This window comes from Trichoplusia ni, chromosome 3 (genome assembly GCF_003590095.1).
Source record: "Trichoplusia ni isolate ovarian cell line Hi5 chromosome 3, tn1, whole genome shotgun sequence".
Taxonomy (NCBI): Eukaryota; Metazoa; Arthropoda; class Insecta; order Lepidoptera; family Noctuidae; genus Trichoplusia; species Trichoplusia ni.
The window spans coordinates 2,622,585-2,650,236 of NC_039480.1; the positions used below are offsets into that span (position 1 = coordinate 2,622,585).

Consider the following 27,652-nt stretch of genomic DNA (forward strand, 5'->3'; position numbering starts at 1 on the left):
TTTAATGAATCATTTAACGAAAGATTTACGCGGGTTTCAACTTAATCATCGCACAGTAAATTTCGAGCTAGTTATCATTTTAAATGACTGTTAAAAATATTTCTTTATTATGAAAAATTAAAAAATAACACTGAAAAAAAAAACAAAAAGATTTTATTATTTTTCTTTAAAATTTGCTCGGTTAATTAAAAACGAACTGATTGGCTCTTGTTGCTTTTATTATTAATTATTATTTAATTTGTTTATTCAAGGACACTCTTAATTGATTATTATTGCTATTTATATTTATAATATTATTAAAATCGTATTTAATTCAAGTAAACAACACAACTAGGTTTTTTTTTAAGTTTGACATTTGGAACCAAATGTTTTTATTGAAGTTTTATTGACAATAAAAGTGTTAGTAATATAAATAAATATAAAAATAAGATTAGAAATATAAAATTTTCGCACATGCGCCACGGGAAACGGTTTATTACTTGAAAATGTTAAATTTTTTGTAAAATGCAAACTGTGTATCGATCGCTTTTATTTTTTAAGATTTTTGGTAAATACTTTTTGTTATTTTTATAACTCTAGGATAATTATAGTTTAGTTTAGGATTTTGTTTTATAATTAGTCAAATAATCGAATTGCATTATTTGAAGTTTAAATATTAATTGCATATAATAATTGGACATTTTGTTTTCAATTAATCATTATTAAGTTGTTTTCATAGTATGTGAATATGATTCTCACTTAAATACAATTTGTAGATTCAGATTTTTAGATTAAGTATTCCGGTTGGGTCCGAAACTAGTCAGGCTATATCGATAAATATGCGTGAGTAAACCGTTGTGCCATTTAAAAGTATTATTCTACTGTTAAATGATGTAACGGTTTACTCACGCGTATTTATCGGGGGGTAGCGATCCCGCCGCGTCTGCTCATGATTAAGGACTCCGGTTGGGTCCGAAACTAGTCGGGCTACCCCGATAAATACGCGTGAGTAAACCGTTACATCATTTAATAATGAATCAGTCTCACGATAGTTATTATAAAAATATTATTCTACTGGTCGGTAATCTGTCCCGTAATCGTCGTTATAAATTATCCGTCTACCAAGTTTCGCCTAAATCCGTTCAGTAACTTTTGCGTGAAAGAGGAACAAACATCCATACATACAAACTTTCGCATTTATAATATTAGTAGGATTGGTCTACGCCAATGCGGAACAATAAACATTTTTACAATCTTTAGAGCCGATCGAATCGTTCAAAAGTCCTTTTCAAACGATTGCCTGTCTTTTACTTGTCATTTCAATACTTTCAGCTATCCGTTAGTGCTAGCACTTGTATAAGTCACGTGACTTAGCTGACAAAACAATTTCTTTTCCAGTTTTGACGCAAGAATTCGAACTCAATGTGAATGACAAACAGCGAAGCGTCAACCTAAATCTAGAAACAGTTTTAGAATTTAATCAGAAAGACAATTCAGCTGATATACAATTCTTAGACAACGTACAAAAGTTTATAACTAAAGTTAGAAACGTTATAGACAACAACAAAGTCTCGAGAAGGGACTTCAGATCTGGTAGGAGCGAGAATTTGACAGATTTTATACAAGACGTCATTTACATACTGAATACTTACGAAGAACCGGACTTCCAAGATGTCTTCGACATTCTAGATGATGAAATAAGGAAATACCATTACAGAGGATGTAGGTTTTATGAGCTCACTGAGAATGTAGACGTTCGAAAGCTTTTGGCATCGAAATTCGATCTTATAAGGGCGCAACCAATTTCCGTCGTCAAAGGATATATTAATATGCTAGCGATGATCTTGAAAGAGGAGAAATATGATAAATCTGTTAAAGAATTAATGGATTTTATTAATTCTTTATACAGACAGGATTCGAGGGATAAGTTTAGTAAAGTTTTAATCGCGTTAGAAGAATTTAATAAACAGAAAAAGAAATCTGTTTCCGATCTTGTAAAGATTGTCAGAGACGGTGTGCGTTCAATTATCTTCGATCATTACACAGATTTGAATCCAAATGCTAGGAGAGAATTGAAAACTAAGATCGAAGCTTTCTTGAAGCAATATAAACATCAGACATCCTCAACGACACCTAATGTCAATAAAGAAACTGCCAAAACTGATAAAAGTCCCGATGTCATCGTTGATACGACACCCGAACCAAAAAAACCAGACCCAAATATTTTAAAACCACTGAAAAAGGAAGAGAACCTCCAAGCAGCAGACCCTGAACCTAGAAGCGGGATAGAAGAAGAGGATAGAGAGGATAGAGGTAAGAAAGAAGATTATATCGCAGAAGAAGGTGATGAAGCTAAAGAGAGCGATCCAATCAACTCAAGATACGATGATATCAAGAACGATGCATCAGAATCTCTTGATGATAAGAAGGAATCAGGGAACATGAGAGATGGGGTGAAGGATTCACAAGAGAAGAATAGAGTTTGGGTCCCAATGTACACGAAAGGAGATTCCAATGAAAACGAGTCGCCAGAAGAGGTCAAAGACGATGTGACTCAGAAGCAGGTGCCCAGGAGTTACCAGAAGACGACGAAGACGAATTACAGGACTGGCAGGACCTTCAGCTCTGATGAGAAGATATCTGAGGATGTGGGGACTGTTGAAGATAATTCGTTGGAGTTTCAGGCTGAAGAACAGGCTACTACTACTCATCAACGGTATTTATTTGATCTTTGTGTAATAGGGATGACGACAATTTTTTTTTGCAGTGTCCGTCTTGTAGTTTTCTGTATAATAATGGATACGTATTTTTTAATTTGTCCCGCAAACAAAAATTGACCAAATTACAGTGAATTAAACTTACGCGTGAGGACACGATTGTGTATAAATTTTACCATATCGTTACGGCACAAGCCCCCTCTCCTAAACTTCAAAGCAGTTAATCTTTTCTGAAAAAGGAAAAAATACGTGTCTCATACTTTTCAATTATCTAACTGAGGGACTTATGAGATTTTTTCCTTTTATAACCAGTCGTTATCCCTATTGTTTGGGTTTTGTAAACAAGGGTAGGGAAGGTTGTCACTAGGATTTAGATCCGTGATAGATAGATTTGTAGTTTGCTGTCATAGAGGAAACAGAAATACAAAATTCGTTAAAATAAGCAACAATCTATCATGGTAAGGAAAGCTGTCTTGGTGACAGATGGAAAACTAGTCCCTGGAGAATTAGTAATAGAATTTAGTTTTTATCCTACAAAATGTAAACAATTCTAGCATACCAATTATTATTTAGTTTTTGTTTATGTGAAGGTAAGTGGCAAATTCATAAGCTCTTAAGACAGTACAATCCGATTAACTGTCTGAAAAAAAAATACAAGATTAGCATAAATTAACTAGCTGTTGACGATAGGCCCACCCGATACAAATCCAAAATGATCCCACGGGGACATAAATCAAGATAAAGACTATCCTATGTGTTAAACCAGTCGAGTGGCGTACGCACCGGTTTCAAGGTATCGCTAGCTCTGAGGGCCCGGGTTCGATCCCCGGTCGGGTCAATGTAAAAATTCTTATTTCTACATTGTCTCGGGTCTGGGTGTTTGTGGTACCTTCGTTGGATCTGAATTCCATAACACAAGTGCTTTAACAACTTACTTTGGGTTCAGAACAATGTATGTGATGTTGTCCGCATTTATTTATTTATTTATCTATGTGCCAAGTTTTGGCTAAATCCGTTCAGTGGTTTTTGCGTGAAAGAGGGACAGACATCCATACATACAAACTTTCGCATTTATAATATTAGTAAGCTACAAATGCTCATTCAAAACCCAAAAAACATAATTCACAGATCAGCAACAAGCGAATCAGCGCGCTTCATAACCTTATGGGAGGAGACAGCTACAGGGGGCATCCCTCAATACATGATCAACAAAATGTCCAGCAAGAAACACAAATCACATAGAACGCACAAACCGAAACACAAGACGCATAAAAAGCACAAGAGCCATAAACATCACGAGAGCAAGAAGAGCAAGAAGAAGAAACACGGTCACAAGCCTGAGTCCCATCATAATGCTAGAAGCAAGAAGATGATCTTCTACAGCGAGCACAACGCTGATGTGGACGTTGTGAGGTCGACTGCGATGGAGTTTTATGAGTATAAGAAGATGCTGTCGCCGCCAAAGGGGGTCAGGATGTGAGTACAGATTTTAGAAGTATAAAGCAGCATGTGGATGGATATAGGGGAAGAGGACGACCAAAGAAACGATGGATGGATTGTGTAAGCCGATATGGCTGTAAAGAGTGTTTCTTGTGAGATGACGGCCGATAGGAAGGTATGGAAGAAGACGACATGTTGCGCCGACCACAAATAAAATAATTGGGATAAGGGCAGGGGAATGATGATGATGATGATGAAAGCAGGCTTTATAAGACCTAAATAATGAGGTTATTAAGGCGGTATTTGAGGAAATCTAGTGATATTTTGTTTCGTCCGTTAGAAAGATTTCAAACAAATATTGAATACGTTTTATCCCATATTTTTATATCTCACAAGCTTTTCGCCCGCGGCTTCGCCCGCGTCGATGTCGGTTATATCGCGTTTCCAAGAGAACTCTTCAAAAGTCCGGGATAAAAACTATCCTATGTTCTTTCTCAAGGTCAACTCAATCTCTGTACCGAATTTCATTCAAATCAGTTCAGTGGTTTAGACGTGAAAGCGTAACAGACAGAGTTACTTTCACATTTACAAAATTAGTGAGGATAAAAAGCACTTAAGTGTGGTAATGGGAGCGTAAAAGCTTAGGTACTGCTAAATAACGTGACACGAGATTTTAAATCCATCCATCCCATTTTTTTTTTATTTACGAGATAAAAGAAAAATTACGTTTCCAATATTTAATTGTTTGTGTACTTAATGACTTATATTGAAAGATTTTTTTTTATTCAGTTATTTTTTTTTTAAATCACAACTTGGTCGAGATTTTCTGAAATACTTTTTGTAATTGACAATATATTTTCAGGTCTGTGGTTGGAAACAGTCTGTCTGAAGGTCCCAATCAGGCTCCAATACCCAGGGCATTACAACAAACTACACGGTAAGTCCAGACTTAACCAGTTATCTTAACCTCAATGTAATTTTCTTAATTAGTTGTCATAGCGACAATAGGAATACATCAATTGTAAAAAATTAAACTATGGCCTAGTGGTAAATAGTTAGGGATAAGACACAAGACAAACGGACACACAGCTTATCGTGAGTAATTAAACTCTTGTATGTGAACTAATTGCACAATATTTTTCAGATACGAACCCTTTTTAAGATTAACCTTAAAATACCCAACAAAAACCTCACCCAGAACCACGCCACCACCAAAGAAAACCACAAAAAGGACGATACCAACCCCACATAAATTTGAAAAACGATACCAAGTGCCATCCATATACGCGGGTCCTAAAGACTACAGGAAGTTTGGTCGTACTACCCAGGGGTCGAGTGAAGTAAACTCTTACGAGTTATTCCGTAAAAACGAGAAAAAAAACAAAAATACCTATAACGACTCTTCAGTTGACGTCATAAAAAGAATCAAGAATCTAGAAAGAGAAATCAAAGAGGTCAAAATCAAAATAGGATCAGCAAAGGCCTTTGATGATAGAGAAAAGAAATACAACACGAAAGATACGAAAGATTCTACTAGAGATAAAGATAGAAAGCGTTTTAGGATTCTAAAGAATTCTTCGGCTGAAGACAAGAAGAAAAATAAAGTTCCAGAAAAAACAGCTGATTATAATAATAAAAAACTTAATAGCTATGCTGAAAACACGACGGTAAAGACAACTGAAAAGCAAGAAACTACTAAAGAAATTAAAAGTACTGAAAATCCTAATAAACTATTCATTCAAAAGAAAACTGAACATTACAAATCCGGTAAAGAGGATCTACGTCGTGATGAAGGGTCATTTAAACTTACTAACCAAGATATGAATGCTCTTCCGAACTATGATGAAAGGGACGAATGGAAAGACGCTATGAAAGTAATCTCTAAAAATTCACCTACCAAATTAACTCCTAAACCACCAACAACAACTACCATTTCTACCACAGTTTCTACAACGACAACACTCAAGCCTACAACAACAACGAAAAAGCTTGAAGTTTTTATTCCTATTTCAATTACTTCTAAATCGACTACGAAAGCTGCTACAATTGAAACTACTACTAAATCCGTAGACCATTATGTTCCTTTAAACGAGATTTCATTTAAGAATACTGATAAAAGTCTATCTGCTTTGAATGTCAGTCCGTTTGCGGCCTCAAACTTCCTAAACTTCAGTGATAATAATGTTGCGAAGGATAGTGTGCAAAATGAAGTCAGTTTTCTGCTAAAGAAGAATAATATTAGCGTGCCAACTGATAAGCCGGATAATCTTATGCCTGATATGTTTTCTATGCCTTATAAAAGAAGTAGGAAGGAACTGGCGTTTACAACCGCGAATGACGAATTTGATTTGGGGAACAATACCTCAGAAAAATCAGGAGTTTTGTTTACGGATCCCTTCAGGAATATAGAAGATGAACTTGAGTTTTTAAAGTTTTAAAATGGTAATAGATGGCGGTTACGTCGCAAACTTTTAATTTTATGCAGTTGATTCAATTTTGTCATTTCAAATTTAATTCCTGTTGTCAGTAGAATCGTGTATGGTAAACCAGTTATGTGTATAAAAATCAAATGTGGTTACAAAGCAGCTGTGTTTTATTTCTACCATTTATTGATCCCTTTTTACGTCAATACAATATCTACGGACTATAAAGAAAGGCTTGAAATTTGGGTAAAATATCTTTAAGTTGCTGCAAAATACAGAGATCAGAAAAAAGTGTTTTTTTTTAAAAGGACAGCAATAATTTAATCCACTCCAAACCATTTTACACTTTTGAAATAGAAAACTTACCACAATGGTAGAAAATTGCCGTAACAAGTAGATTTACTGTTGCTAACTTTGACAACCCAGTTGATATTTTTTTGACACGCCTTGGTGATAGTCCTTCGCTATTTGATCAAAAAACCTGTGAATTACTGTGTTATTTTATATAAAAGGAGTAAAATATTGTGTGATAAATACTTTTTTGTATTCGTGATAAAGTTTTGTGTGTTTTAAATAAAGGAATCGTTGCAAACAAGCAGGTAAATGTAGCTATACTATGTTTTCAATATATAACCCGACTAATTTAAATGTTCATATTAGTGTTTACTTATAATAATATTATACAACTTTGTAATTTGATTGGGTAATATCGTAATATTTGTAGTTATATTTTTATTTAGTTATATGAAATTAACACGGGTATTGTGTTAAAAACAGTGATATTCTGCCATTTGTCTAGTAATATTCATATCTTGTTTCAATGTAACTTATATCGGTACTATAACACGGCACGGATTGCCAATGAGTCACGGTCTTAGCATTGTTCATTGATAAATAACTTAAATAACTTATCTAAACAAAAACTTTTCTTTTAAATACTAACAAAGACACAGAAATAACTATAATTCACACCAGTATCGAGTCACTAACATTTAGAAAACAATTACTTTCACTGCAAAAAGGTCAGTTATGATTATCTTCCGAAAAAAAACGCGACTTAATTTTAAGTCGTATACTCGGCTCTATTAAATGCTTAGACAAGATAGAGATGACATAAAACTTAATGGCAACTTAAATGTCACTGTTGTTTTCATAAAATAAGTAAATTCTCTTTCTCTACAGATTTCTCATGTTAAGTCTATGATTCATAGTATGAGTGTTTATTTCATCATATCCTTTCCAATTTATCAGTAAACTTTATTTTCAATACCTGGGTGTGTTATTTAACAAGAGTATTGTGATCATTCCACGAAACTTAATCCTGGATGGGAATCAAACCCACAACCTCTTGTATAACTAGTGGTTCCACTAACCACAAGAAAACCAGGCCAGTCATAAAATAAATCTAAGGATTTGTATCGTAAGGATATCAGGTCCCGCCATGGCTACCTATTATGACTTTATAACAGTTATTTACATTGAAGAATCAATGATTGTCGTTGAGGGGTATACTCCACTGTTAGTAGATTTTAGCACAGAAAACTAAAAAAAATATCTTTATACGAAAGTAGTTCATAAATATACTATGATTTTAGTACAAAAAAAAGTAAACAAATGGTTTTAGAGTTTCGAACTTGTTAGGGTTATACTAATGATCATAATTGCTAGAAAGGTTGTGTATAGTTTACTATAACAGAGTCATTGTTTGCCCTTGTTTCTCAGGATTGGCTAGTGTTTATATTCAACTAGATTTCGGTTATATCGCGTTTCCAAGAGAACTCTTTAAAAGTTCGGGATAAAAACTATCCTATGTTCTTTCTTAAAGTCAACTCTACCTCTGTACCAAATTTCATTAAAATCAGTTCAGTGGTTTAGATGTGAAAGCGTAACAGACAGACAGAGTTACTTTCGCATTTATAATATTAAGTAAGGATGTTTTGTATAACAATATTCCAGCGGCTTCTCCATTTGACCCAAAGGTTGACTGGTAGATAATGCCTTGCAGCATTATGTCAGCCTTATGTACCACAATTGTACATGAAAGTTTAAATAAATAACACAAACTTTGTAAATACATGTTCTGTCTATTGCTCTAAAGAAATTTCTTTTTATCTTTTCTCAACTTTTTACTCCAATTGTACACCTACTTCTTGTTTCTCTGGACCACCCCTTGGTTGATTGGATTTAATATAACATTATAGTTGTTTTGTAATAATAAAATACCTAAGCAAATATTGTGTAGAAGGCTAGCTTAATTAAAGTCCTTAGAGTGGCTTAGAGTCTAATTTAAAATGCTGTATAAACACGATTTAAATCATATATACCATGCAATATGAAATATCATAAACCCTAATGATTGTGTCATTAGGGTTTATGATATTTCATTTAGCATTGATTTTTCTCTGTAAATTATTATTGTACTGAGAAAATAAATATCTTTGAATGTATTTATGATATATTATAATACACCTCTTTATTATTATCAATAATATCAGACTATAGCAATAATTATAATATTATTTGTTTACAATACAAAAGACTTTTGTTTCATAAATTATCCTAGCCTGTGACTTGTTGTAGAAAAACTAGTTGCATATTGGTTGATTAATTTCCCACTGGGCATGAGGAAAGTGCATCTTCTCCAGTAGGTAAAGTTTGAGCATTGATCACCATGCTAGCCCACTGTGGGTTGCCACTTATAGATCTCAATTTAAATCCAATTTGTTTACTATGTTTAATGTCTTATCTTTGTATTTTTGATTGAAAACAGTAATTAATACCGTAAAACGGGGTGAACGTTTCAAGGGGTGAATATTAATATATAAAAGTGTTTTTGTAGGGAATCACATGCATTTGGCGACATAAATAAACTTAAACACAATGATTTTATGAACAGCTTGCGAATGTTCATATAATTTTTATATTTTGTCTTGCTAAACGCCCAAATTATAACAATTCCTCTGTCCCTATTCACCCCGTTTTACCGTATTGAATATTTTTAGAAATACCTGTATTCCAAATATTGGAATCTTTAATCACTAACTCAAAGTGACCTAGAGTGCTGATTAATGCTCAATCCTTCTCTTTATGGGCAGCCTAATCCAAGCCGTTGGATGTATATAGACTGATATGATGTACTATAAATATAATGTATCACATGGAAATTTATATGTTTTTGTACCTATCTATATCGTTTCGTCCTGCTCTCTCTACCAGAATGGCGACCATGACGGACCAGTACGGTACAACTGGGACCCTGACCCTCAAGTGGGACCCTCGGAACCTGGAGATCCGCACCATGTCAGTGGAAAGGACCCTGGAGCCGCTCGTGCTGCAGGTCACCACGCTGGTGAACAGCAAGGATCGGGACGCTAAGAAGAAGAGGCGTGAGTATTACTAGAAGTTATTTATTGCCTTTTTGCCGGGAGGTCGAGGTCACCAAGGCAAACCTACTGTGTGATGTGATGGTTCGATCCCGTAAGGCAAGCATTTGTGTGACCCACGAAGCTTGTTCTGAGTCTGAGTGGCTTGGGTTTTGCCCCAAACATATTTTTCCCCACCTTTTTAAACACTCACCTTCCTAGCCAAGTTCTCCGGTCCTGTGCCGCCTCATCCAGACTCGACCCGAGACCTTTACTATATCATCTCTCCATATTGCTCCCGGACGTCCGACGCTCCTTTTGCCATGCCTTGGCCACCATCCTGTCACCGCTTTAGTCCACCTTCTATACCTATATCTCTACTTTTTATCTAGCCTACCGTGTCCCACTGCTGGACAAAGGCGTCCCCCAAATCCTTCCACGACTATCTGTTAATTATCTCTACTATACTTGCCCCTTCGTCCACAGCCGGCAAGTCCAAGCGCGCGAGTGCCCTCGTAGCTACGGTGGAGCGAGCTACGGAGATCTTCATCGAACGCGGTCAGACCATCGCCTACGAGAACCCGGAGATCACACAACAGATGCTCACGGCTGTAGAGGAAGTCAGGAAGGCGGGTGAGTTGTCCAAAAATCAAAATCAAAATCTATTCTTTCAAACTAGGCTACAAAGTAGAACTTATTGAAGGTCAAAGTTACACAGACTGGGTTTGAAGTGGTATTCAAATTGTGGTCACATATTTAAATTATAGAATATAATGTTGTTTTCTGCACACACTAAAGTTACAGGATTTGAGAAAAGTAGTTACAAGGAGCTACATCTAATTGTATAAAATTCTTATGTCACGGTGTAGAACTGCTCTGAAACGGCTTGAATAATTCGTATGAAATTTTGTATTCATATTTGGATTTTTATGGCAAGATTTTTTTTTATTCCCTATTTAATTCATTGTAGCAAGTACGTTTGCAAGGACAGTTAGTATTTGTATAAAATTTTGATATTTATATTGATATTCTAAATAAGACAGAATCGGACATTTGTTTTCTTTTTTCGTACCATTTGTTTTCATATGGCAACTTCATATAAAACTGCAATTTTGTCTGCTAAGTCAGCTAGCTCAAATCAATCAAAAGTCATTTATTCAAATTAGGCTACTAAGTAGCACTTTTTGAAGGTCAGCACATTTGACAGCACCCAGTTTTGCCCACCCGTCACCGCTTCCTAAGTGCTTTTGCTGTGAGAGAAGAAACGGCGCAACAAATTCCCCAGCAGCTCGCTGTCTTTCCATTTAATTATAGCTTCTGTAATAATTCAATCTTACCCTACAATTTTTCCCTTCTCATCTATTGTTTACTCTGCTTTTCTCCCCGCTCCCAGGCGCGGGCATGTCCCTGGCCGCGCGCGAGTTCTCCGAGGAGCCCTGCGCGTCGTCCGTCCGCTCGGGCATGGTGCGGGCCGCGCGCGCGCTGCTGTCCGCCGTCACCAGGCTGCTCATCCTCGCGGACATGGTGGACGTGCATCTGCTGCTCAACAAGCTCAACACGGTCGAGAACGACCTGGAGCAGCTGAAGGCGGCGTCCTCGCAGTCGGAGCTGGCGGAGTCCGCCCGCCAGCTGACGCGCTCCGCCGCGGAGCTGGCGGCGCAGGCGGCGCGGCGCCAGCGCGAGCTGCGCGAGCCGCGCGTGCGGGACACGCTGGCCGCCGCCAGGGCCGTGCTCAAGAAGCACTCCACCATGCTGCTCACGGCCTCCAAGGTGAGGGGGAGGGGGGTCAGGCAGGCGGCCGGGACACGCTGGCCGCCGCCAGGGCCGTGCTCAAGAAGCACTCCACCATGCTGCTCACGGCCTCCAAGGTGAGGGGGAGGGGGGTCAGGCAGGCGGCCGGGACACGCTGGCCGCCGCCAGGGCCGTGCTCAAGAAGCACTCCACCATGCTGCTCACGGCCTCCAAGGTGAGGGGGAGGGGGGTCAGGCAGGTGGCCGGGACACGCTGGCCGCCGCCAGGGCCGTGCTCAAGAAGCACTCCACCATGCTGCTCACGGCCTCCAAGGTGAGGGGGAGGGGGGTCAGGCAGGCGGCCGGGACACGCTGGCCGCCGCCAGGGCCGTGCTCAAGAAGCACTCCACCATGCTGCTCACGGCCTCCAAGGTGAGGGGGAGGGGGGTCAGGCAGGCGGCCGGGACACGCTGGCCGCCGCCAGGGCCGTGCTCAAGAAGCACTCCACCATGCTGCTCACGGCCTCCAAGGTGAGGGGGAGGGGGGTCAGGCAGGCGGCCGGGACACGCTGGCCGCCGCCAGGGCCGTGCTCAAGAAGCACTCCACCATGCTGCTCACGGCCTCCAAGGTGAGGGGGAGGGGGGTCAGGCAGGCGGCCGGGACACGCTGGCCGCCGCCAGGGCCGTGCTCAAGAAGCACTCCACCATGCTGCTCACGGCCTCCAAGGTGAGGGGGAGGGGGGTCAGGCAGGCGGCCGGGACACGCTGGCCGCCGCCAGGGCCGTGCTCAAGAAGCACTCCACCATGCTGCTCACGGCCTCCAAGGTGAGGGGGAGGGGGGTCAGGCAGGCGGCCGGGACACGCTGGCCGCCGCCAGGGCCGTGCTCAAGAAGCACTCCACCATGCTGCTCACGGCCTCCAAGGTGAGGGGGAGGGGGGTCAGGCAGGCGGCCGGGACACGCTGGCCGCCGCCAGGGCCGTGCTCAAGAAGCACTCCACCATGCTGCTCACGGCCTCCAAGGTGAGGGGGAGGGGGGTCAGGCAGGCGGCCGGGACACGCTGGCCGCCGCCAGGGCCGTGCTCAAGAAGCACTCCACCATGCTGCTCACGGCCTCCAAGGTGTAAAGATGAGACTATTTATGTTTCAAAAGAGTATCGGAGGTTGAGTTCTTAGTTAAACCTTGTTTAGTAGAGGAAGTATTCCTAATATATATAAAATTAAGTAAACATTTGGATGTTCCGCCCGCGAACAAAACGGTTGTAACTTTACTTCGTGACAACTTGAACGAGTCACCCAACCAAGCTACGCCACTGTGTTGAAAGTTTTGGAATAATTTATTAATATAAATCATAATTAACATGTTGTCTGTCCCCCCCTCCCAGGTGTACGTCCGCCACCCGGAGCTGGCGGCCGCCAAGGCCAACCGCGACTACGTGTTGCGCGCAGTCTGCTCCGCCGTCGACAGCATCTCCTGCGTGGCCAAGGGACAGCCTGTTCCTGTCGCTGGTGAGGATATACTGCAACTATATACTAGGGATGTTTGTTCATAAAAAATGACTCACGCACTAAGGAATTTAATCCTTGTATCGGAGTTTTACAAACATTCATGTCACATGCACAAGACACCCAGACTCAGGACAAGTATTCGTGGATCACACAAATGCTTGTCCTACGAGATCGCACTAACACGTCGCGCTCAGTGGGTTTGGCGTGGTGACCTCAACCACTCGGCTATCTCGTTTATTCGAACCGATGTCTGAATCAGAGTTTTTATATTTGATATTTCGGAAACAATATTTTCCCACGTTTTTATAAACTCTATTTTCTTGTTTGTTTGTCATTCCGGTTGGATTTTTGTAACACAATTTTGAGGCACTTCCCGATAAGCTAGCAGGCTGAAATTTTCAGGGTAGCTTTAAACTTTACAACTATAAAAACGGCTGGACCGATTTTGATAAAAAACGCGGGTTTAATAGATTTTTAAAATGTATTAATTATTTCTTTTTCCTGTTTAGTTTCATTAATTCTTCTCTTCGTATTCAGTAGAATCTGGGTTCCCCAGGCGACATGCATAAACCTTTTCGTACACGTTGACCGCAGCCGCGTACTATCTTCTATGCTTCAAGCTCCGATTAAAAAGTTTTCGTAAAGCTTCGTAACATCATCATCATCCTAGCCTTTTCCCAACTATGTTGGGGTCGCCTTCCAGTCTAACCGGTTTGAGCTAAGTACCAGTGTTTTACAAGGAGCGACTGCCTATCTGACCTCCTCAACCCAGTTACCTGGGCAACACGATTCCCCCTTGGCTAGACTGGTTGTCAGACTTTCTACCTGTAATGACTGTCAATGATGTAGGAATAACAGCCGGGACCCACAATTTAACGTGCCTTCCGAAACAAGGAGGAACTCGTTATGACAAAGATGGTCACCCATCTACGGACCAACCGCGTCAAGCAAAGCTTAACCTGTGATCGATTCACTTATGCGGTTATAGCTTAGCCACCAGCTCCTCGTTCCAAAGCTTCGTATAAACCTTGATGACATGATGAACGTCACTGTTGTAGTACCACGCTATTTATTAAGATACAATCGTGTAACAATTCCTGTTATTTTGTCCAGGTGGTAATCGTCCCGTGGAAGGTCCCGGGGAGCTCGCACAGGCACTGGATGACTTTGATGTAAGTGTATAAAGAAGTTATGTTGTAACTACAAGGATATTTTTCAATTGAAATTGCGGGATCGCCCGACTAGTTTCCGACTTGAATTGATTTGAAACTAGTTGGGTGATCGGGCGGTATTTTCTACTATATATTTTCGACGATTTATTTTCCAAGATGTAACTAATATGCTCCCCCCCCCTCCAGGAACGCATGGTGATGGAGCCGCTGTCGTACTCGGAGCTGCGCACGAGACCCTCACTGGAGGAGCGCCTGGAGTCCATCATCTCGGGGGCCGCGCTCATGGCCGACAGCTCCTGCACCAGGTCAGGCTGCCCCCACGCTAACCCCCCCCCAGGAGCGCCTGGAGTCCATCATCTCGGGGGCCGCGCTCATGGCCGACAGCTCCTGCACCAGGTCAGGCTGCCCCCACGCTAACCCCCCCCCAGGAGCGCCTGGAGTCCATCATCTCGGGGGCCGCGCTCATGGCCGACAGCTCCTGCACCAGGTCAGGCTGCCCCCACGCTAACCCCCCCCCAGGAGCGCCTGGAGTCCATCATCTCGGGGGCCGCGCTCATGGCCGACAGCTCCTGCACCAGGTCAGGCTGCCCCCACGCTAACCCCCCCCCAGGAGCGCCTGGAGTCCATCATCTCGGGGGCCGCGCTCATGGCCGACAGCTCCTGCACCAGGTCAGGCTGCCCCCACGCTAACCCCCCCCCAGGAGCGCCTGGAGTCCATCATCTCGGGGGCCGCGCTCATGGCCGACAGCTCCTGCACCAGGTCAGGCTGCCCCCACGCCACCCCCCACCCCAGGTCCATCATCCTCCTGCGTTGCCATCATTACGAGGAGTGGAGCCTGTCCTCTGTGAATGAGTCCAACGGGACAAAGTCAACTTGAGCCAGTGATCCTGATTCTTCCTCAGCCCGTTATGGGACCCAGGAGTGTCAGATAGGCAGTGGCTCCTTGTAAAACACTGGTACTTAACTGAATCCGGTTAGACTGGAAGCCGACCCCAACATAGTTGGGAGAAGGCTAGGATTATGATGATTTTGATTTTAATGATGTTTTATGTTTGTAGGGATGAACGTCGCGAACGCATCGTGGCTGAATGTAACGCTGTGAGGCAAGCTCTGCAGGATCTGTTGCACGAGTACATGGCTAATGTGAGTATAGCATCGCTACATATTATAAAACAGAAGCGCTATGACCTAGCGCTGACCCTATTTCCCCTTGACTACTTAAATCTTTGAAACGCGACCGATTTTGATGTGGTTTTTTTTTAATAAAGTGATTAATGAGGAAGGTTTTTAAGTATAATCTATGTATAAAGCAAAATATAATGCAAATTTTACAGAAATTGACTATTTTACTTTTATGTAATTCTGGATCCAAAAAAGGCTTTTTTTTTTAACGACTGCCTCATTTAGCCGAGCGGAAGCAGTTTATTCGAAAATATATTTTTACATAATTATGTTCCAAAAAAACAGTTTCAACCCTTTCTTGTAAATAAAAAGTGTGTGTACCAAATTTCAGTCAGATTTTTCTGTAAAAGCGACACGAACAAACAGACATACTTTCACATTTACAATATTAGTATATCTATAGATGATACAATAATATTGTCGTTATTTTCACCAGCAGACCGGCAAACCGGAACAGTCTGCGGGCCTGGAGCGAGCTATAGAGAACATGTGCAGGAAGACCAGGGACCTGCGCAGGCAGCTGAGGAAGGCCGTCGTCGACCACGTGTCCGACAGGTGAGCGGCCCAGCGGTGGGCAAAGTGTGTTGAGGGCTGGAGGGTAGGCCTCTGATAGGGGCTTGCGAAGGGGGACACCGGCCCACACTACTGATACACACTGTCGCAACGCATTGCCATACACCGACACAAAAACGCGGATGACGTAGCACGGCGGTTCAGGTTTAGTCAATAAGAGTGGGTGTCCATGAGGATTCTCCCGCCTTGACAAAAAAGGTCTCTGATGGTTGAATATGAGTAGTTGAGGAGGATATGGGTAAATAGGCTTTATAGATATGTCTCTGTTGTTCAAATGTGAAGAAGGCTAGCATAATACTGGGCAAATGAGCTGTGAAGGTGGGTAGGCTACCGCTGGACAAATAGGCTTAGAAAAAGGATACCTCACTGCTGGGCAAATGTGGCTATTGGGGAAGGAAGGTCTTATGACGTTACTAGTCGTTGGTTAAGATATCCTATTATTTGTGAAATATGTCTGGCTATAGTAATACCGACTTATAAGCTGGGCTAATGTTTCTCATTTTATAAGTAACAGTGTTTTACTAGTAGAAGAAAGTTCATAAAACAAATAATAATAAAAAAATAACCACAGCCAGGAGTCAAACTCTTCAATTTGATCCGCTATTCAACTTCTCTTCTGCCCTCAGTTTCTTGGAGACCAACGTTCCCCTGCTGGTGTTGATGGAGGCAGCTCGCAACGGTAACGAGAAAGAAGTAGAAGAATACGCGCTGGTCTTCACCGAACATGCTAATAAACTGGTCGAGGTATGTACAGAATGTTCTAGAAGTACACAATATTAAATGATGCACGCGTATGTATTGGGGTAGCCCGACTAGTTTCAGACCCAACCCCAGTCTTTAATCGTGAGACGCCGTTGCATCATTTAATAATGAATCAGTCTTACGATAGTTGCTATAAAAACTACAAATATTGTCAATTTTAACTTAGCTGTGACTTAGAATTGAATTGCACAAGTTGATCGATAACAAATTAAGCTTCACTTGATACGGTCGGTCCGTGGATGGGTGACCATCCTTGTTATATCGCGTTCCTCCGTTTTTAAGAAGGCACGTTGAATTGTCTATCCCGGCTGTTATTTACACATCTTTGATAGTTACAGGTAGTCAGAAGCTTGAAAGTCTGGCAACCAGTCTAAGTAAGGGGTATCCTGTTGTCCAGGTAACTAGGTTGAGGAGGTCAGATAGGCAGTCGCTCCTTGTAAAACACTGGTACTTAGCTGAAACCGGTTAGACTGGAAGCCGACCTCAACATAGTTCGGTCGTGGGTTAGATTCCCACCCAGGACAAATGTTTGTGTGAAATGCACGATCATTTGTCCTGTGTCTGGGTTTAATTTATCTATATTATGTATGTATTTAGAAATATATAAGTATGTTTATCAGTTGTCTAGTACTCATAATACAAGCTCTGCTTAGTTTGAGACTAGATGGCGTTGTGTGAGAGTTGTGGAATATTATACCATTATATTAATTTGTCCACAGGTAGCGAACCTGGTGTGTTCGATGTCTAACAATGAGGATGGCGTTAAGATGGTGCGACACGCCGCCGAACATATCGAGTCGCTGTGTCCGCAGGTCAGATTATACTAATATTATAAACTAGCTGGTGCCCCCGCCTTCGTCCAGTTAGAAGATATAAGTTAGGAATTTTTGAACGGAAGCCCTCGAAGATGAATATTTTTTCCGCATTTTCCATTGTATCTGCGTTCCTATTAGTCGCAGTGTCATGTTATAAAGCCTAGTGCCTTCCTTGATAAAAGGTCTATTCAACACAAAATGAATTTTTCAATTCGAACCAGTAGTTTCTGCGATTAGCGCGTTCAAACAAACTCTTCAGCTTTATAATGAATGTGAACGTGTTCTAGTCATTGGATACATAAACTGGGCTACTTTTATAAGACGACGAAAAAATCACCGTGCATATAGTATGTTATAATTATGTGTCTCCCCTCAGGTGATAAACTCCGCGCTAGTGCTAGCGGCGCGCTCCCGCTCGCGCGTGGCGCAGGAGAACGCGGCCGCCTTCGCGCGCGCCTGGGAGGCCGCCGTCAAGCTGCTCACCGACGCTGTGGACGATATCACCACCATCGATGACTTCCTCGCTGTTAGCGGTCAGGATATATGAGAATTAGTATTTTTATTCACCTTTTTGTCTGTAGAACACAATGATTTTGTATTTATAGTAAGGCCAACCTGTCCAGAGAGAGACACATTTTCAGGGGTTCATAACATTTTTATTCGAATAAACTATTATAAAGTTCGAATTTTGTCAAAAATGAAGGAAAGAACTTGGTCGCAACATGGCGGACCAAATGTTGACAACTGCCGTATTGACTGCTTTCTTGTACCACGAAACACATAACGACAGCTGACATCGACCAACTCACTACATAGATACCATGAACCTTGGGCTTGTTTCTATGTTTCTTCCCATGTCAACTGCAGCTAGCTTGAAAGAATTGTAAAACTGATGACGTCTCTCCTATTTGCAAAATGAATGCTATCACTTTATTTCTTTCATGCATATTTATGGACTCCACTTCCCCACCATCAAAAATATTTTCCTTTATAATAATATAATGTCTTCCCCCCCCCCCAGAGAACCACATCCTGGAGGACGTGAACAAGTGCGTGGTGGCGCTGCAGGAGGGCGACCCCGACTCGCTCGAGAGGACCGCCGGCGCCATCCGGGGCAGGGCCGCCAGGTAACATACACTATAAATAAAAAAATATTTCACAACTATCACGCAACGCCATCTAGCCTCAAACTGGTAATTGTTAACTTTTTACCTACACATACTATATCCTCTCCATCATCCCCAGGGTCTGTTCCGTGGTCGCGCAGGAGATGGACAACTACGAGCCCTGCATCTACACCAAGCGGGTCCTGGAAGCTGTCACCGTGTTGCGAGACCAAGGTCAGTGGCACAACAGATAGCTATATAGAATATGTATAATGTATTGCACACCACATAAGTACAGAATTGGATACAAATATACACCTTGATTTTTTATTCGTCTTACAAAAGCAGCCCAGTTCATGTATCCGATGACTAGAACACGTTCATGATAAATAAATAGGTATTTATGAGATTTGAATAAATTTCAAATGCAATTTTTATTCAATATTATGATGCAATTCGTAGTTTTTTAGAAACACAGCTCTGTTGCGAGCGCGGTCCGAGCCTTGTAACAATGGTGAGGGGCGCGGGCGGCGGTGTTTTTATCATTTTTAAGAGTATATTTCAGATTTCTCTTATTTAATTTTTCTTCGTAATTATTGTCTTAGTTGATGATAAAAAAGTAATAATCGCGCCTAGGGGTATTTTACGTCGGATATATGAACTGGGCTCCTTTTGTAAGACGACTAAAAATCACTGTGTATAGTTATAGTTACCGGCACGGATCTTGAGCGCTCGGTGGGAGAGTGGGGATCGCTTTGCGCATCGTAAAATGATACGCCAATCAATTGCGCGTACTTGGCGTCTTGTGATGCATGCCACTGCAGCACAGAATGAATTTTAACTCATCCCTCATGTCGGCTATGACGCGATGCGCTGCGACACACTCCCTGCCGTAGTCCGCCCCGCGCCTCACTTCATACCGCAAAAGGGACACAAAAACACTTCTGCGCAGGTCAAGGTCAGCGCTCAAGATCCGTGCCGGTAACTATACATGGTGCTAAAATGGGCGGCCTTATCTTAAATAACTTTCGACACTAGCTTCGTCAGGACATTATTATTATGACTAGAGCATCAGATTCCAAGGTCACCAGACTTGCTCCTAATTACTTTAGGGTTCTGTATCGAAATGGTACAGATGGTTAGATTATTTCTTAGTTTACTTTATATCAGCCTATTAGCCAGACAGTCGAAATTTACAAAGATTATGTGTTTCTTTTGGCTCTATAACATGAAACTGGGCATACGTTGATGGAGGTCTTAGGATTATTTCGACTTGATCTAATTAATAGCCAAGCGGGCGGAGCCGCGGGCGTCTAATAGCAGTGATATAATGCTTAGAGAGTGATTTTGATGAGAGTGAATGAACAGAAGCGGTGTACAATTAGGTACTTCAAGAAATGTTTACGTCGTGGTGCGAATTTTTAACTAAAATCAGTTAAAAACGCGGTTGAAAAACAAATCAATAAATAAATAAATGCGGACAACATCACATACATTGTTCTGAACCCAAAGTAAGTTGCTGAAGCACTTGTGTTTTGGAATTCAGATACAACGAAGGTACCACAAACTCCCAGACCCGAGACAATGTAGAAATGTGAATTTTTACATTGATCCGACCGGAGATCGAACCCGGGACCTCAGAGCTAGGGACACCTTGAAACCGGTGGCGTACGATAAAGATTACCAAACCAAATATATCATTGAAAGATATCAGTGGTTTATTTATTTAATATGTGTTTTCATAAAAGACACACCATGATTGTTTTCCTTTATACCTATACCTAAACAAATTATGTATAGGTAAAAAACCCTTTTTATAAATAAATATAAATATAAATATTCCACAACTCTCACACAACGCCATCTAGTCTCAAACTAAGCAGAGCTTGTATTATGAGTACTAGACCACTGATATACTTATATATTTCTAAATACATACATAATATAGATAAATTACACACAGAACAAATGATCGTGCTCATTACACAAACATTTGTCCTGGGTGGGAATAAGAACCCACGACCTCCGGTATAGCAGTCAGGGTCACTAACCACTAGACCAACAGGCCTGTCAAATCACAGTTATAGTTTTAAGGGTAAAAATAACACAACAATAATCATTATTATTCGAGTATAATTCTATCACAGTTATTAATAATATATTAATTTAATTATAAATGGCATCGTTAGATAGTAAACTAAAACCACATTAAAAAAAACATCCAGTCGCATTGGAATAGAAAACTTCAAATGTATGTGAATGACATTCCTCTTCGACAAGTGACGTGACTTTGACTTGTCAGTTCAATACATTTGAGTGATTCGTCAGCGTTAGCGAGGAGATGTGTAACTTGTAAAAATACAGATTTGAAAAAAAAAACCCACGTTTCTATACACTCACTTTTCTTGTTTGTTTGTCGTTCCGGTTGGATTTTTGCAACTCAATTTTGAGGCACTTCCCGATGAGCTAGCAGGCTGAAATTTTCAGGGTAGCTTCAAACCCGATGACAATGCAATTTACAACTATAAAATTTTGAATGGCAGTTACATTAAAAAACGTGGGTTTTTAGATTTTTTTTAATCTATTATTATTTAGTCATATCTATACATTTTAAATATGGTGTTGAACTATATTGATACTCCATCTTGCTTCTACATCTTAAAGTTACATTATACCTAGTGTGACAGAGAAGCAACATGCTCCGTATAGCGTTGTCCCTCTTCCACACTCTGTCTACAAGACTATCATAGTTTCTATATTATGACCTATTGTTCGACCTTCGGGGGGTGATCCTTGATGTACTGGATCGCTCTGAGGATGGCCTCCGGGATCGGAGGGGGGGTGGGGATGTGAGAGCCCTGGGGACGAGAAACAAATATATTAGAAATATGAATTGGTGTTTATGTGACTAATCTCCCGAAGCTAGGAGTTTATTTCTTCTGTCGAGAGGGTTTCACAAACATTCAAGTCACATACACAAGACACCCAGACACAGGGCGAGCATTCGTGGATCATACAAACGCTGGTCCTACGCGGGGATCGAACCTGCGATACGTTACGCACAATTAGTGGATAGGCTATTGGTTGGGGTCACTAGATCATACAAACGCTGGTCCTACGCGGGGATCGAACCTGCGATACGTTACGCACAATTAGTGGATAGGCTATTGGTTGGGGTCACTAAGCCTAGTGACCCCAACCAATAGCCTATCCGTGGAGATTACAAAAATAAAATCTAAAAAAACCCTTACAAGTACTCACAACCAATTTTCTCATGAAACGAAGGTAAGGAATCTTTTGATTAATTCATGAATACTAACTACAAACTAAATGGTAATTGCTCAATCTGTTTGGGAGCGAAGATGCCACAGACATACAGACAGACAGCTTTGGGTAAAAAAAGAGGTTTTCAAATTACCTGAGGCTGGTAGCCATTCTCGTCAGCGATGTATGTGAGGCTGACCTGCTCGCCCTCGGGAGAGGTCCATTTGGCTTCACCCTGGGCTACCTCCGCGGCGTTGTCCTGGAATTAATTAATAATGTTAAACATAAGCTACTATCATCATGATCATCCTATTCGTTTACCAACTATGTTGGGGTCGGCTACCAGTCTAACCAGATTCAGCTGAGTACCAGTGTTTTACAAGGAGCGACTGCCTATCTGATCTCCTCAACCCAGTTACCTAGGCAACACAATACCACTTGGTTAGACTGGTTGTCAGACTTTCTAGCTTCTGACTACCCGTAACGACTGTCAAAGATGTAAGAATAACAGCCGGGACCCACAATTTAACGTGCCTTCCGAAACACGGAAAACTCGTTATGACTTAAATCACTCATTCACGGATCGACCGTTTCCATGGTAGCTTAACTTGGGCTCCCGCACTAAGGAATTTAATCCTTGTCTCGCATACATACAAGTCACATGCACAAGACACCCAGACTCAGGAAAAGCATTCGTGGATCACACAAATGATTGTCCTACGCGGGGATCGAACTAACACGTCGCGCAGTGGGTTTGGCGTGGTGACCTCAACCACTCGGCTATCCGTGCATTAATAGCTCAGTGTCTTGACTTTCAAAAACGTTCAAGTCACATGTACAAACGTTGTATATAGCTCACCTGTCCAGGGTTCACCAGTCTCCCATTCTCGCTGGCCGAGATCCCGTTGTCTGTCTCGTACGAGTACTGGTATTCTCCCTCGATGCCCACGTTTAGTTCTTGCTTCACGATCTTGGCGTCCTGGTCAGAGTTCTTGGGGAGGATGTGGGAGACGTCCGCGGCGGCCAGCGCCACGCATACTGATAGGATGAGGAGTTTCTGAAATTATAAATTATAATAGTATTATATTAGCGGTCTCTTAGTTTATGGAATTTTATTCCTTGTTGTCACGTGTTTCACAAACATTCAAGTCACATGCACAAAGATTTGTTTGCTTTACAATAAAATAATTTGATTCAATAACTTTGATTTACCGTAAAGAAATCTGTTTTAAAAATATTTGGTATCTGAAATCGGTAACCCACAGCGATCAATAGGTCTGCGTCAAGCAGTGTTACTTAAATAATTAAATAAAGTATGTATTCTGATACTTTTAAAATTAAAAATGATCTTTAATCCAATACTATTATAAAGCTGAGGAGTTTATTTATTTGACCGCGCTATTCTCAGAAACTAGAAGTCCGATTTCGAAATTCCGAAAAAAAAGATCGGTCTTAGATACCTCATTAATAGCAACCCTGTGTTTGGGAATAGAAACGCAGTAATCTATACTTCTATACTAATATATAAAGCTGAAGAGTTTGTTTGTTTGAACGCGCTAACCTCAGGAAGTACTGGTTCAAATTGAAAAAAATATTTTTGTGTTGAATAGACCATTCATCGAGGAAGGCTTTAAACCATTACGCTGCGACTAATAGGAGCGAAGATAGAATAGAAAATGTGAAAATAACAGGGCAGGTATAAATCATAAATTATATCTTCTACCCACGGGGACGAAGTCGCGGGCAACAGCTAGTTAAATATATTACAAAAACGGTGAGAAGATTTACACGCTAAAACTATGAATCCGATTATTAAGAAGCCCAACTTATATTGCCCGCTAAAAATTGAAAATGATCCCACGGGAACATAGAATCGAAAACTATCCTGGTTATAAACTATCTGTGTACCAAGTTTCGTCTAAATCGTTCATTAGTTTTGCGTGAAAGACTAACAAACATCCATACATACAAACTTTCGCGTTTATAATATTAGTAGGATAACAACGTGTGCAAAGTCGCGTGCTAAAGCTAGCTTATAATATATTAGCACTCACCATATTGACGTTGTTTAACGTTGCGTTTCGTTACTCACACTGTGGTCAAAGCGGCTTGCGTATCGTATATAAGCAGGTTCGGTCCTTGTTCAAGGTTGAGTACATCTCATCTTTAAGTATTGTGTAATTTATGCTGCTTATAATGTTTTCTATAAGTCATTGAAATGAAACTACTTTTACGGATTTTATCGCGGTTTAATTTTAGATTTTAGTACCATCTGCCATCTCAGTCTGCCCGTGACCATGATACCTGCAAAGGTTTCGAAACGTCGGGAACTAAAATCTAAAATTAAACCGCGATAAAATCCTTAAAAGTAGTTTCATTTCAGTGTCTAACATTCGCGTAAACCTAAGAAACCACTTTTCTATAAGTCATTTAATCTGACCGTGTTGCTGGTACTTTTGGCAACTGATTTTATGGGAGCAAGGAATCCTCATCCTCACGGTTTACTCACGCGTATTTATCGGGGTAGTCCGACTAGTTTCGGACCCAACCGGAGTCCTTAATCATGAGCTGACGCGGCGGGCGAGCGAGTCCAACCCCGATAAATACGCGTGAGTAAACCGTTACATCATTTAATAATAGATCATTCTCACGACAGTTACTATCAAAATATGGTGATAATGTTTTCTATACTCTATTTTAAAAGATATATTTTAGCTGATCGTTTAGAAATTTTAATCCATTTGTCTGTACTTATAAATAGGTACACTCCCTTGTTGTGCCTTTTCAACCGACTTCTTCGAGGTTTTTCTACCATTAGTTTTTTGTCGCGTTTCATCACTACATTGTACACAAAACTTTTGTTTTACAACAGAAACATGAAACCGACATCAAATAAAAACCTATTGATCCAAACTTTATTAGACCAAATGGCAGCTATTTTATGTTAAACTAGCTGTTGCCCGCGACTTCGTCCGCGTGGTTAGAAGATATAAGTTATGATTTATACCTGCCCTGTTTTTTTCACATTTTCCATTGTATCTTCGCTCCTATTAGTCGCAGCGTGATGGCTTATAGCCTAAAGCCTTCCTCGATGAATGGTATATTCAATGCAAAAATAATTTTTCAATTTGAACCAGTAGTTCCTGAGATTAGCGCGTTCAAACAAACAAACTCTTCAGCTTTATATAGTAGTATAGATGAAAAAATAATCAATAAAATCAGTTTAATCAGTCTAAAGTTTTAAGGTAACAAACATGAAAGAACCTCTATAGACTCCGTTGATAACATTTAATTTTAAGAAAAAACAATACTACAGTCAGACAAAGCCACAGGATAAAGCGAGTGGTTAATAAGGGCTTAATTTGCGCGGTCATCTGCCCTTTTAAGTGAAAGCCCTTTACAAAAGCAAGTGAGGTAAGTGGGTCGGCAGACGAACAGAAAATATATAAACTCTAACCGTAGGGCTGGCAGTTAAATGAAAGTATAGTCGATTATAAAATGACTAAATAATAAATTAATAGATTTAAAACCCACTCGTAATCTACATACCCACGTTTTTTAATGCCAGTCCATTAAAATTTTATCAAAATTGATACAGCCGTTTTTATAGTTGTAAATTGCATTGTCATCGCGTTTGAAGCTACTCTTAAAAAATTCAGCCTGCTAGCCTATCGGGAAGTTGCTCAAAATTGAGTTGCAAAAATCCACGGAACGACAAAGAAACAAGAAAATCGCGGGATTTTTTTATTTTGTTTCATTTTAAACAGCCAAGCGTCTTAGTCAAATTAAATCAGTTAAGCTCGTAAAGGGCTCGTGACAATATGGGTTCCTTACGAATAGATCAGAGATAGCAGAGCGGTAATAGGTGACCACGCCAAACCCACTGAGCGCGACGTGTTAGTGCGATCTCGTAGGACAAGCATTTGTGTGATCCACGAATGCTTGTCCTGAGTCTGGGTGTCTTGTGCATGTGACTTGTATGTTTGTGAAACCTTCCTTTTTACGGAAGATTTTTTTTTATATTAGTACCTACATCCTTTTCGTCATCGTCATCGCTATGTAATAAATAAATACTTTGAAATAATTAATAGGATGACATCCTTGATTCTTATGAATGATTAACAACATCATTTCGGCGTTCGAATGATGTCATGCGAAGTTAAGCAACCGTTCTCAAGGATTGGATAATGATTGGTGTCCAGCTGTTCGATTCGTTTGTTTTTTATTGGGGTATTCCCAAAAATGGAGGTTGTTGGAATGCTGTTTATTTATGTTATGTTGTATTTAAGCGGTATAAGTTATTCTGTGCGAGCAATGCGTTTAAAGGATGTGAAAATATTTGGCTGGTCTGTTGGTCTAGTGGTTAGTGACCCTGACGGCTATATCAGAGGTCGTGGGTTCGACTCATACCGAGGATAAATGTTTGTGTGATGAGCACGATCGTTTGTTGTGTCTGGGTGTTATTTATGTCGTAACAAGTTACCCCTAGTAAGGCACGTTAAATTGTGGATCCCGGCTGCTATTTACACATCTTTGACAGTCGTTACAGGCAGTCAGAAGCTTGAAAGTCTGACAACCAGTCTAACTAAGGGGTATCGTGTTGTCTGTAACTGGGTTGAGGAGGCCAGATAGGCAGTCGCTCCTTGTAAAACCGTCGTGTCAGACTGGAAGCCGACCCCAATATAGTTGGAAAAATCTAGCATGGTAATTTGACATACCACCAAGGCCGTATTCTTTCTTTGATCCCCCGTTTATATTCACTTTCGTTTCATTCAAGATCATTAACGCAATATCTTACTGACCTTTCACCTTTTCTGATATTTATAAAGTCATTTCTCTTACAAATGTCCGAATGATTGAGTGCGACAATGGTGGCTAATTAGCACTGGTATTTTAATGTTAGGAAATGCGTGATGTTACTGAAATAGTCGTGGAGTCAAGAGTGGATGGAAGAGACTTTTGAATAGGTATTTGTGTTGACTCGGATTTGGTATGACTTGGGGAAAATTGGTCGTTTCATTTTTGAGTTTTTGCGTCTTGAGTAACGCTAAGAGATTGTGTTTTATTTAAAATATAAAAAGACTTGTTCATAAATATTTCGAAAAAATACATGTGTAACGGTTAGTGAATTGAATCAAAGTCCTACGTACGTACATTTGAAGGTAGATTAAAGCAAATTACATCGGACAGCACCCAGTTTCTCCCACCCTTCACCGCTTCCTAAGTGCTTTTGCTGTGAAGAAAAGAAACAGAGAAACAAACTCTCCAGAAGCACGCTGGCTTTCTGTTTACAATCAATATATTAATAATAAATAGGCAGCAGTGTTTTGTGACTGTTATGGTATTTTAGCCTCAAAAAAGAGAACGATATTTGCTTAAGTTGATCGCTATCTCCTAATACTATCACACTCATAGCGTAGCACTTCCATCTATGTTTCTATATTCCATGGCCAATACACTGTTACGATAAAAACAGAGTGGTCTGTCAAATGTCTTGTCAAAAGTTGAATTTGTTTAGTGTGTATTTTGAGCAATCAATCACTGGCTTTGACAACATATTGAAATTATCTATTTATAGGAATGGATCTTTTCCATATTAAATTACTAGCTGTTGCCCGCA

At 40.6% G+C, this 27,652-nt stretch overlaps 3 protein-coding genes across 7 annotated transcripts in view; 2 read left to right on the forward strand and 1 right to left on the reverse strand.

Moving 5' to 3' along the window:
* The first annotated feature begins 465 nt into the window (after positions 1-465).
* On the forward strand, positions 466-6,846 carry LOC113508872 (biorientation of chromosomes in cell division protein 1-like 1). Its single transcript, XM_026892031.1, has 5 exons — positions 466-547; positions 1,378-2,695; positions 3,825-4,172; positions 4,999-5,073; positions 5,281-6,846. The coding sequence occupies exons 1-5, from the start codon at positions 505-507 to the stop codon at positions 6,572-6,574; spliced, it is 3,078 nt and encodes a 1,025-aa protein (XP_026747832.1). The 5' UTR covers positions 466-504; the 3' UTR covers positions 6,575-6,846.
* Positions 6,847-6,976: 130 nt separating this feature from the next.
* LOC113508873 (catenin alpha) overlaps positions 6,977-27,652 on the forward strand; it is a 44,212-nt gene continuing 23,536 nt past the window's right edge. For 2 of the 5 annotated variants that reach the window (XM_026892032.1, XM_026892033.1), the window contains exons 1-14: positions 6,977-7,158; positions 9,776-9,945; positions 10,408-10,554; positions 11,315-11,691; positions 13,034-13,157; positions 14,271-14,329; positions 14,516-14,634; positions 15,389-15,473; positions 15,949-16,067; positions 16,712-16,829; positions 17,567-17,659; positions 18,039-18,195; positions 18,684-18,789; positions 18,908-19,002. In XM_026892032.1, the coding sequence (XP_026747833.1) occupies positions 9,777-9,945; positions 10,408-10,554; positions 11,315-11,691; positions 13,034-13,157; positions 14,271-14,329; positions 14,516-14,634; positions 15,389-15,473; positions 15,949-16,067; positions 16,712-16,829; positions 17,567-17,659; positions 18,039-18,195; positions 18,684-18,789; positions 18,908-19,002 (1,768 nt within the window). In that variant the 5' untranslated portion in view covers positions 6,977-7,158; position 9,776. The remainder of the gene's footprint in view (positions 7,159-9,775; positions 9,946-10,407; positions 10,555-11,314; positions 11,692-13,033; positions 13,158-14,270; positions 14,330-14,515; positions 14,635-15,388; positions 15,474-15,948; positions 16,068-16,711; positions 16,830-17,566; positions 17,660-18,038; positions 18,196-18,683; positions 18,790-18,907; positions 19,003-27,652) is intronic. The other 3 variants (XM_026892036.1, XM_026892034.1, XM_026892035.1) reach the window with 2 other exon arrangements.
* LOC113508875 (larval cuticle protein LCP-17-like) lies at positions 21,313-24,300 on the reverse strand. Its single transcript, XM_026892037.1, has 4 exons — positions 24,087-24,300; positions 22,892-23,089; positions 22,187-22,291; positions 21,313-21,626 (listed from the first exon to the last, which is right to left on the reverse strand). The coding sequence occupies exons 1-4, from the start codon at positions 24,087-24,089 to the stop codon at positions 21,534-21,536; spliced, it is 399 nt and encodes a 132-aa protein (XP_026747838.1). The 5' UTR covers positions 24,090-24,300; the 3' UTR covers positions 21,313-21,533.

Bases quoted from the DNA above. Each gene is read 5' to 3' on its own strand.
- LOC113508872 (XM_026892031.1), top strand. From the start codon at position 505: ATGCAAACTGTGTATCGATCGCTTTTATTTTTTAAGATTTTTG. The intron at 2,696-3,824 runs GTATTTATTTGA...CATAATTCACAG, and splicing joins GCTACTACTACTCATCAACG to ATCAGCAACAAGCGAATCAG. The intron at 4,173-4,998 runs GTGAGTACAGAT...ATATATTTTCAG, and splicing joins CCGCCAAAGGGGGTCAGGAT to GTCTGTGGTTGGAAACAGTC.
- LOC113508875 (XM_026892037.1), bottom strand. The intron at 22,292-22,891 runs GTGAGCTATATA...AATTAATTCCAG, and splicing joins GACTGGTGAACCCTGGACAG to GACAACGCCGCGGAGGTAGC. The intron at 21,627-22,186 runs GTAATTTGAAAA...TCTCGTCCCCAG, and splicing joins AGAATGGCTACCAGCCTCAG to GGCTCTCACATCCCCACCCC.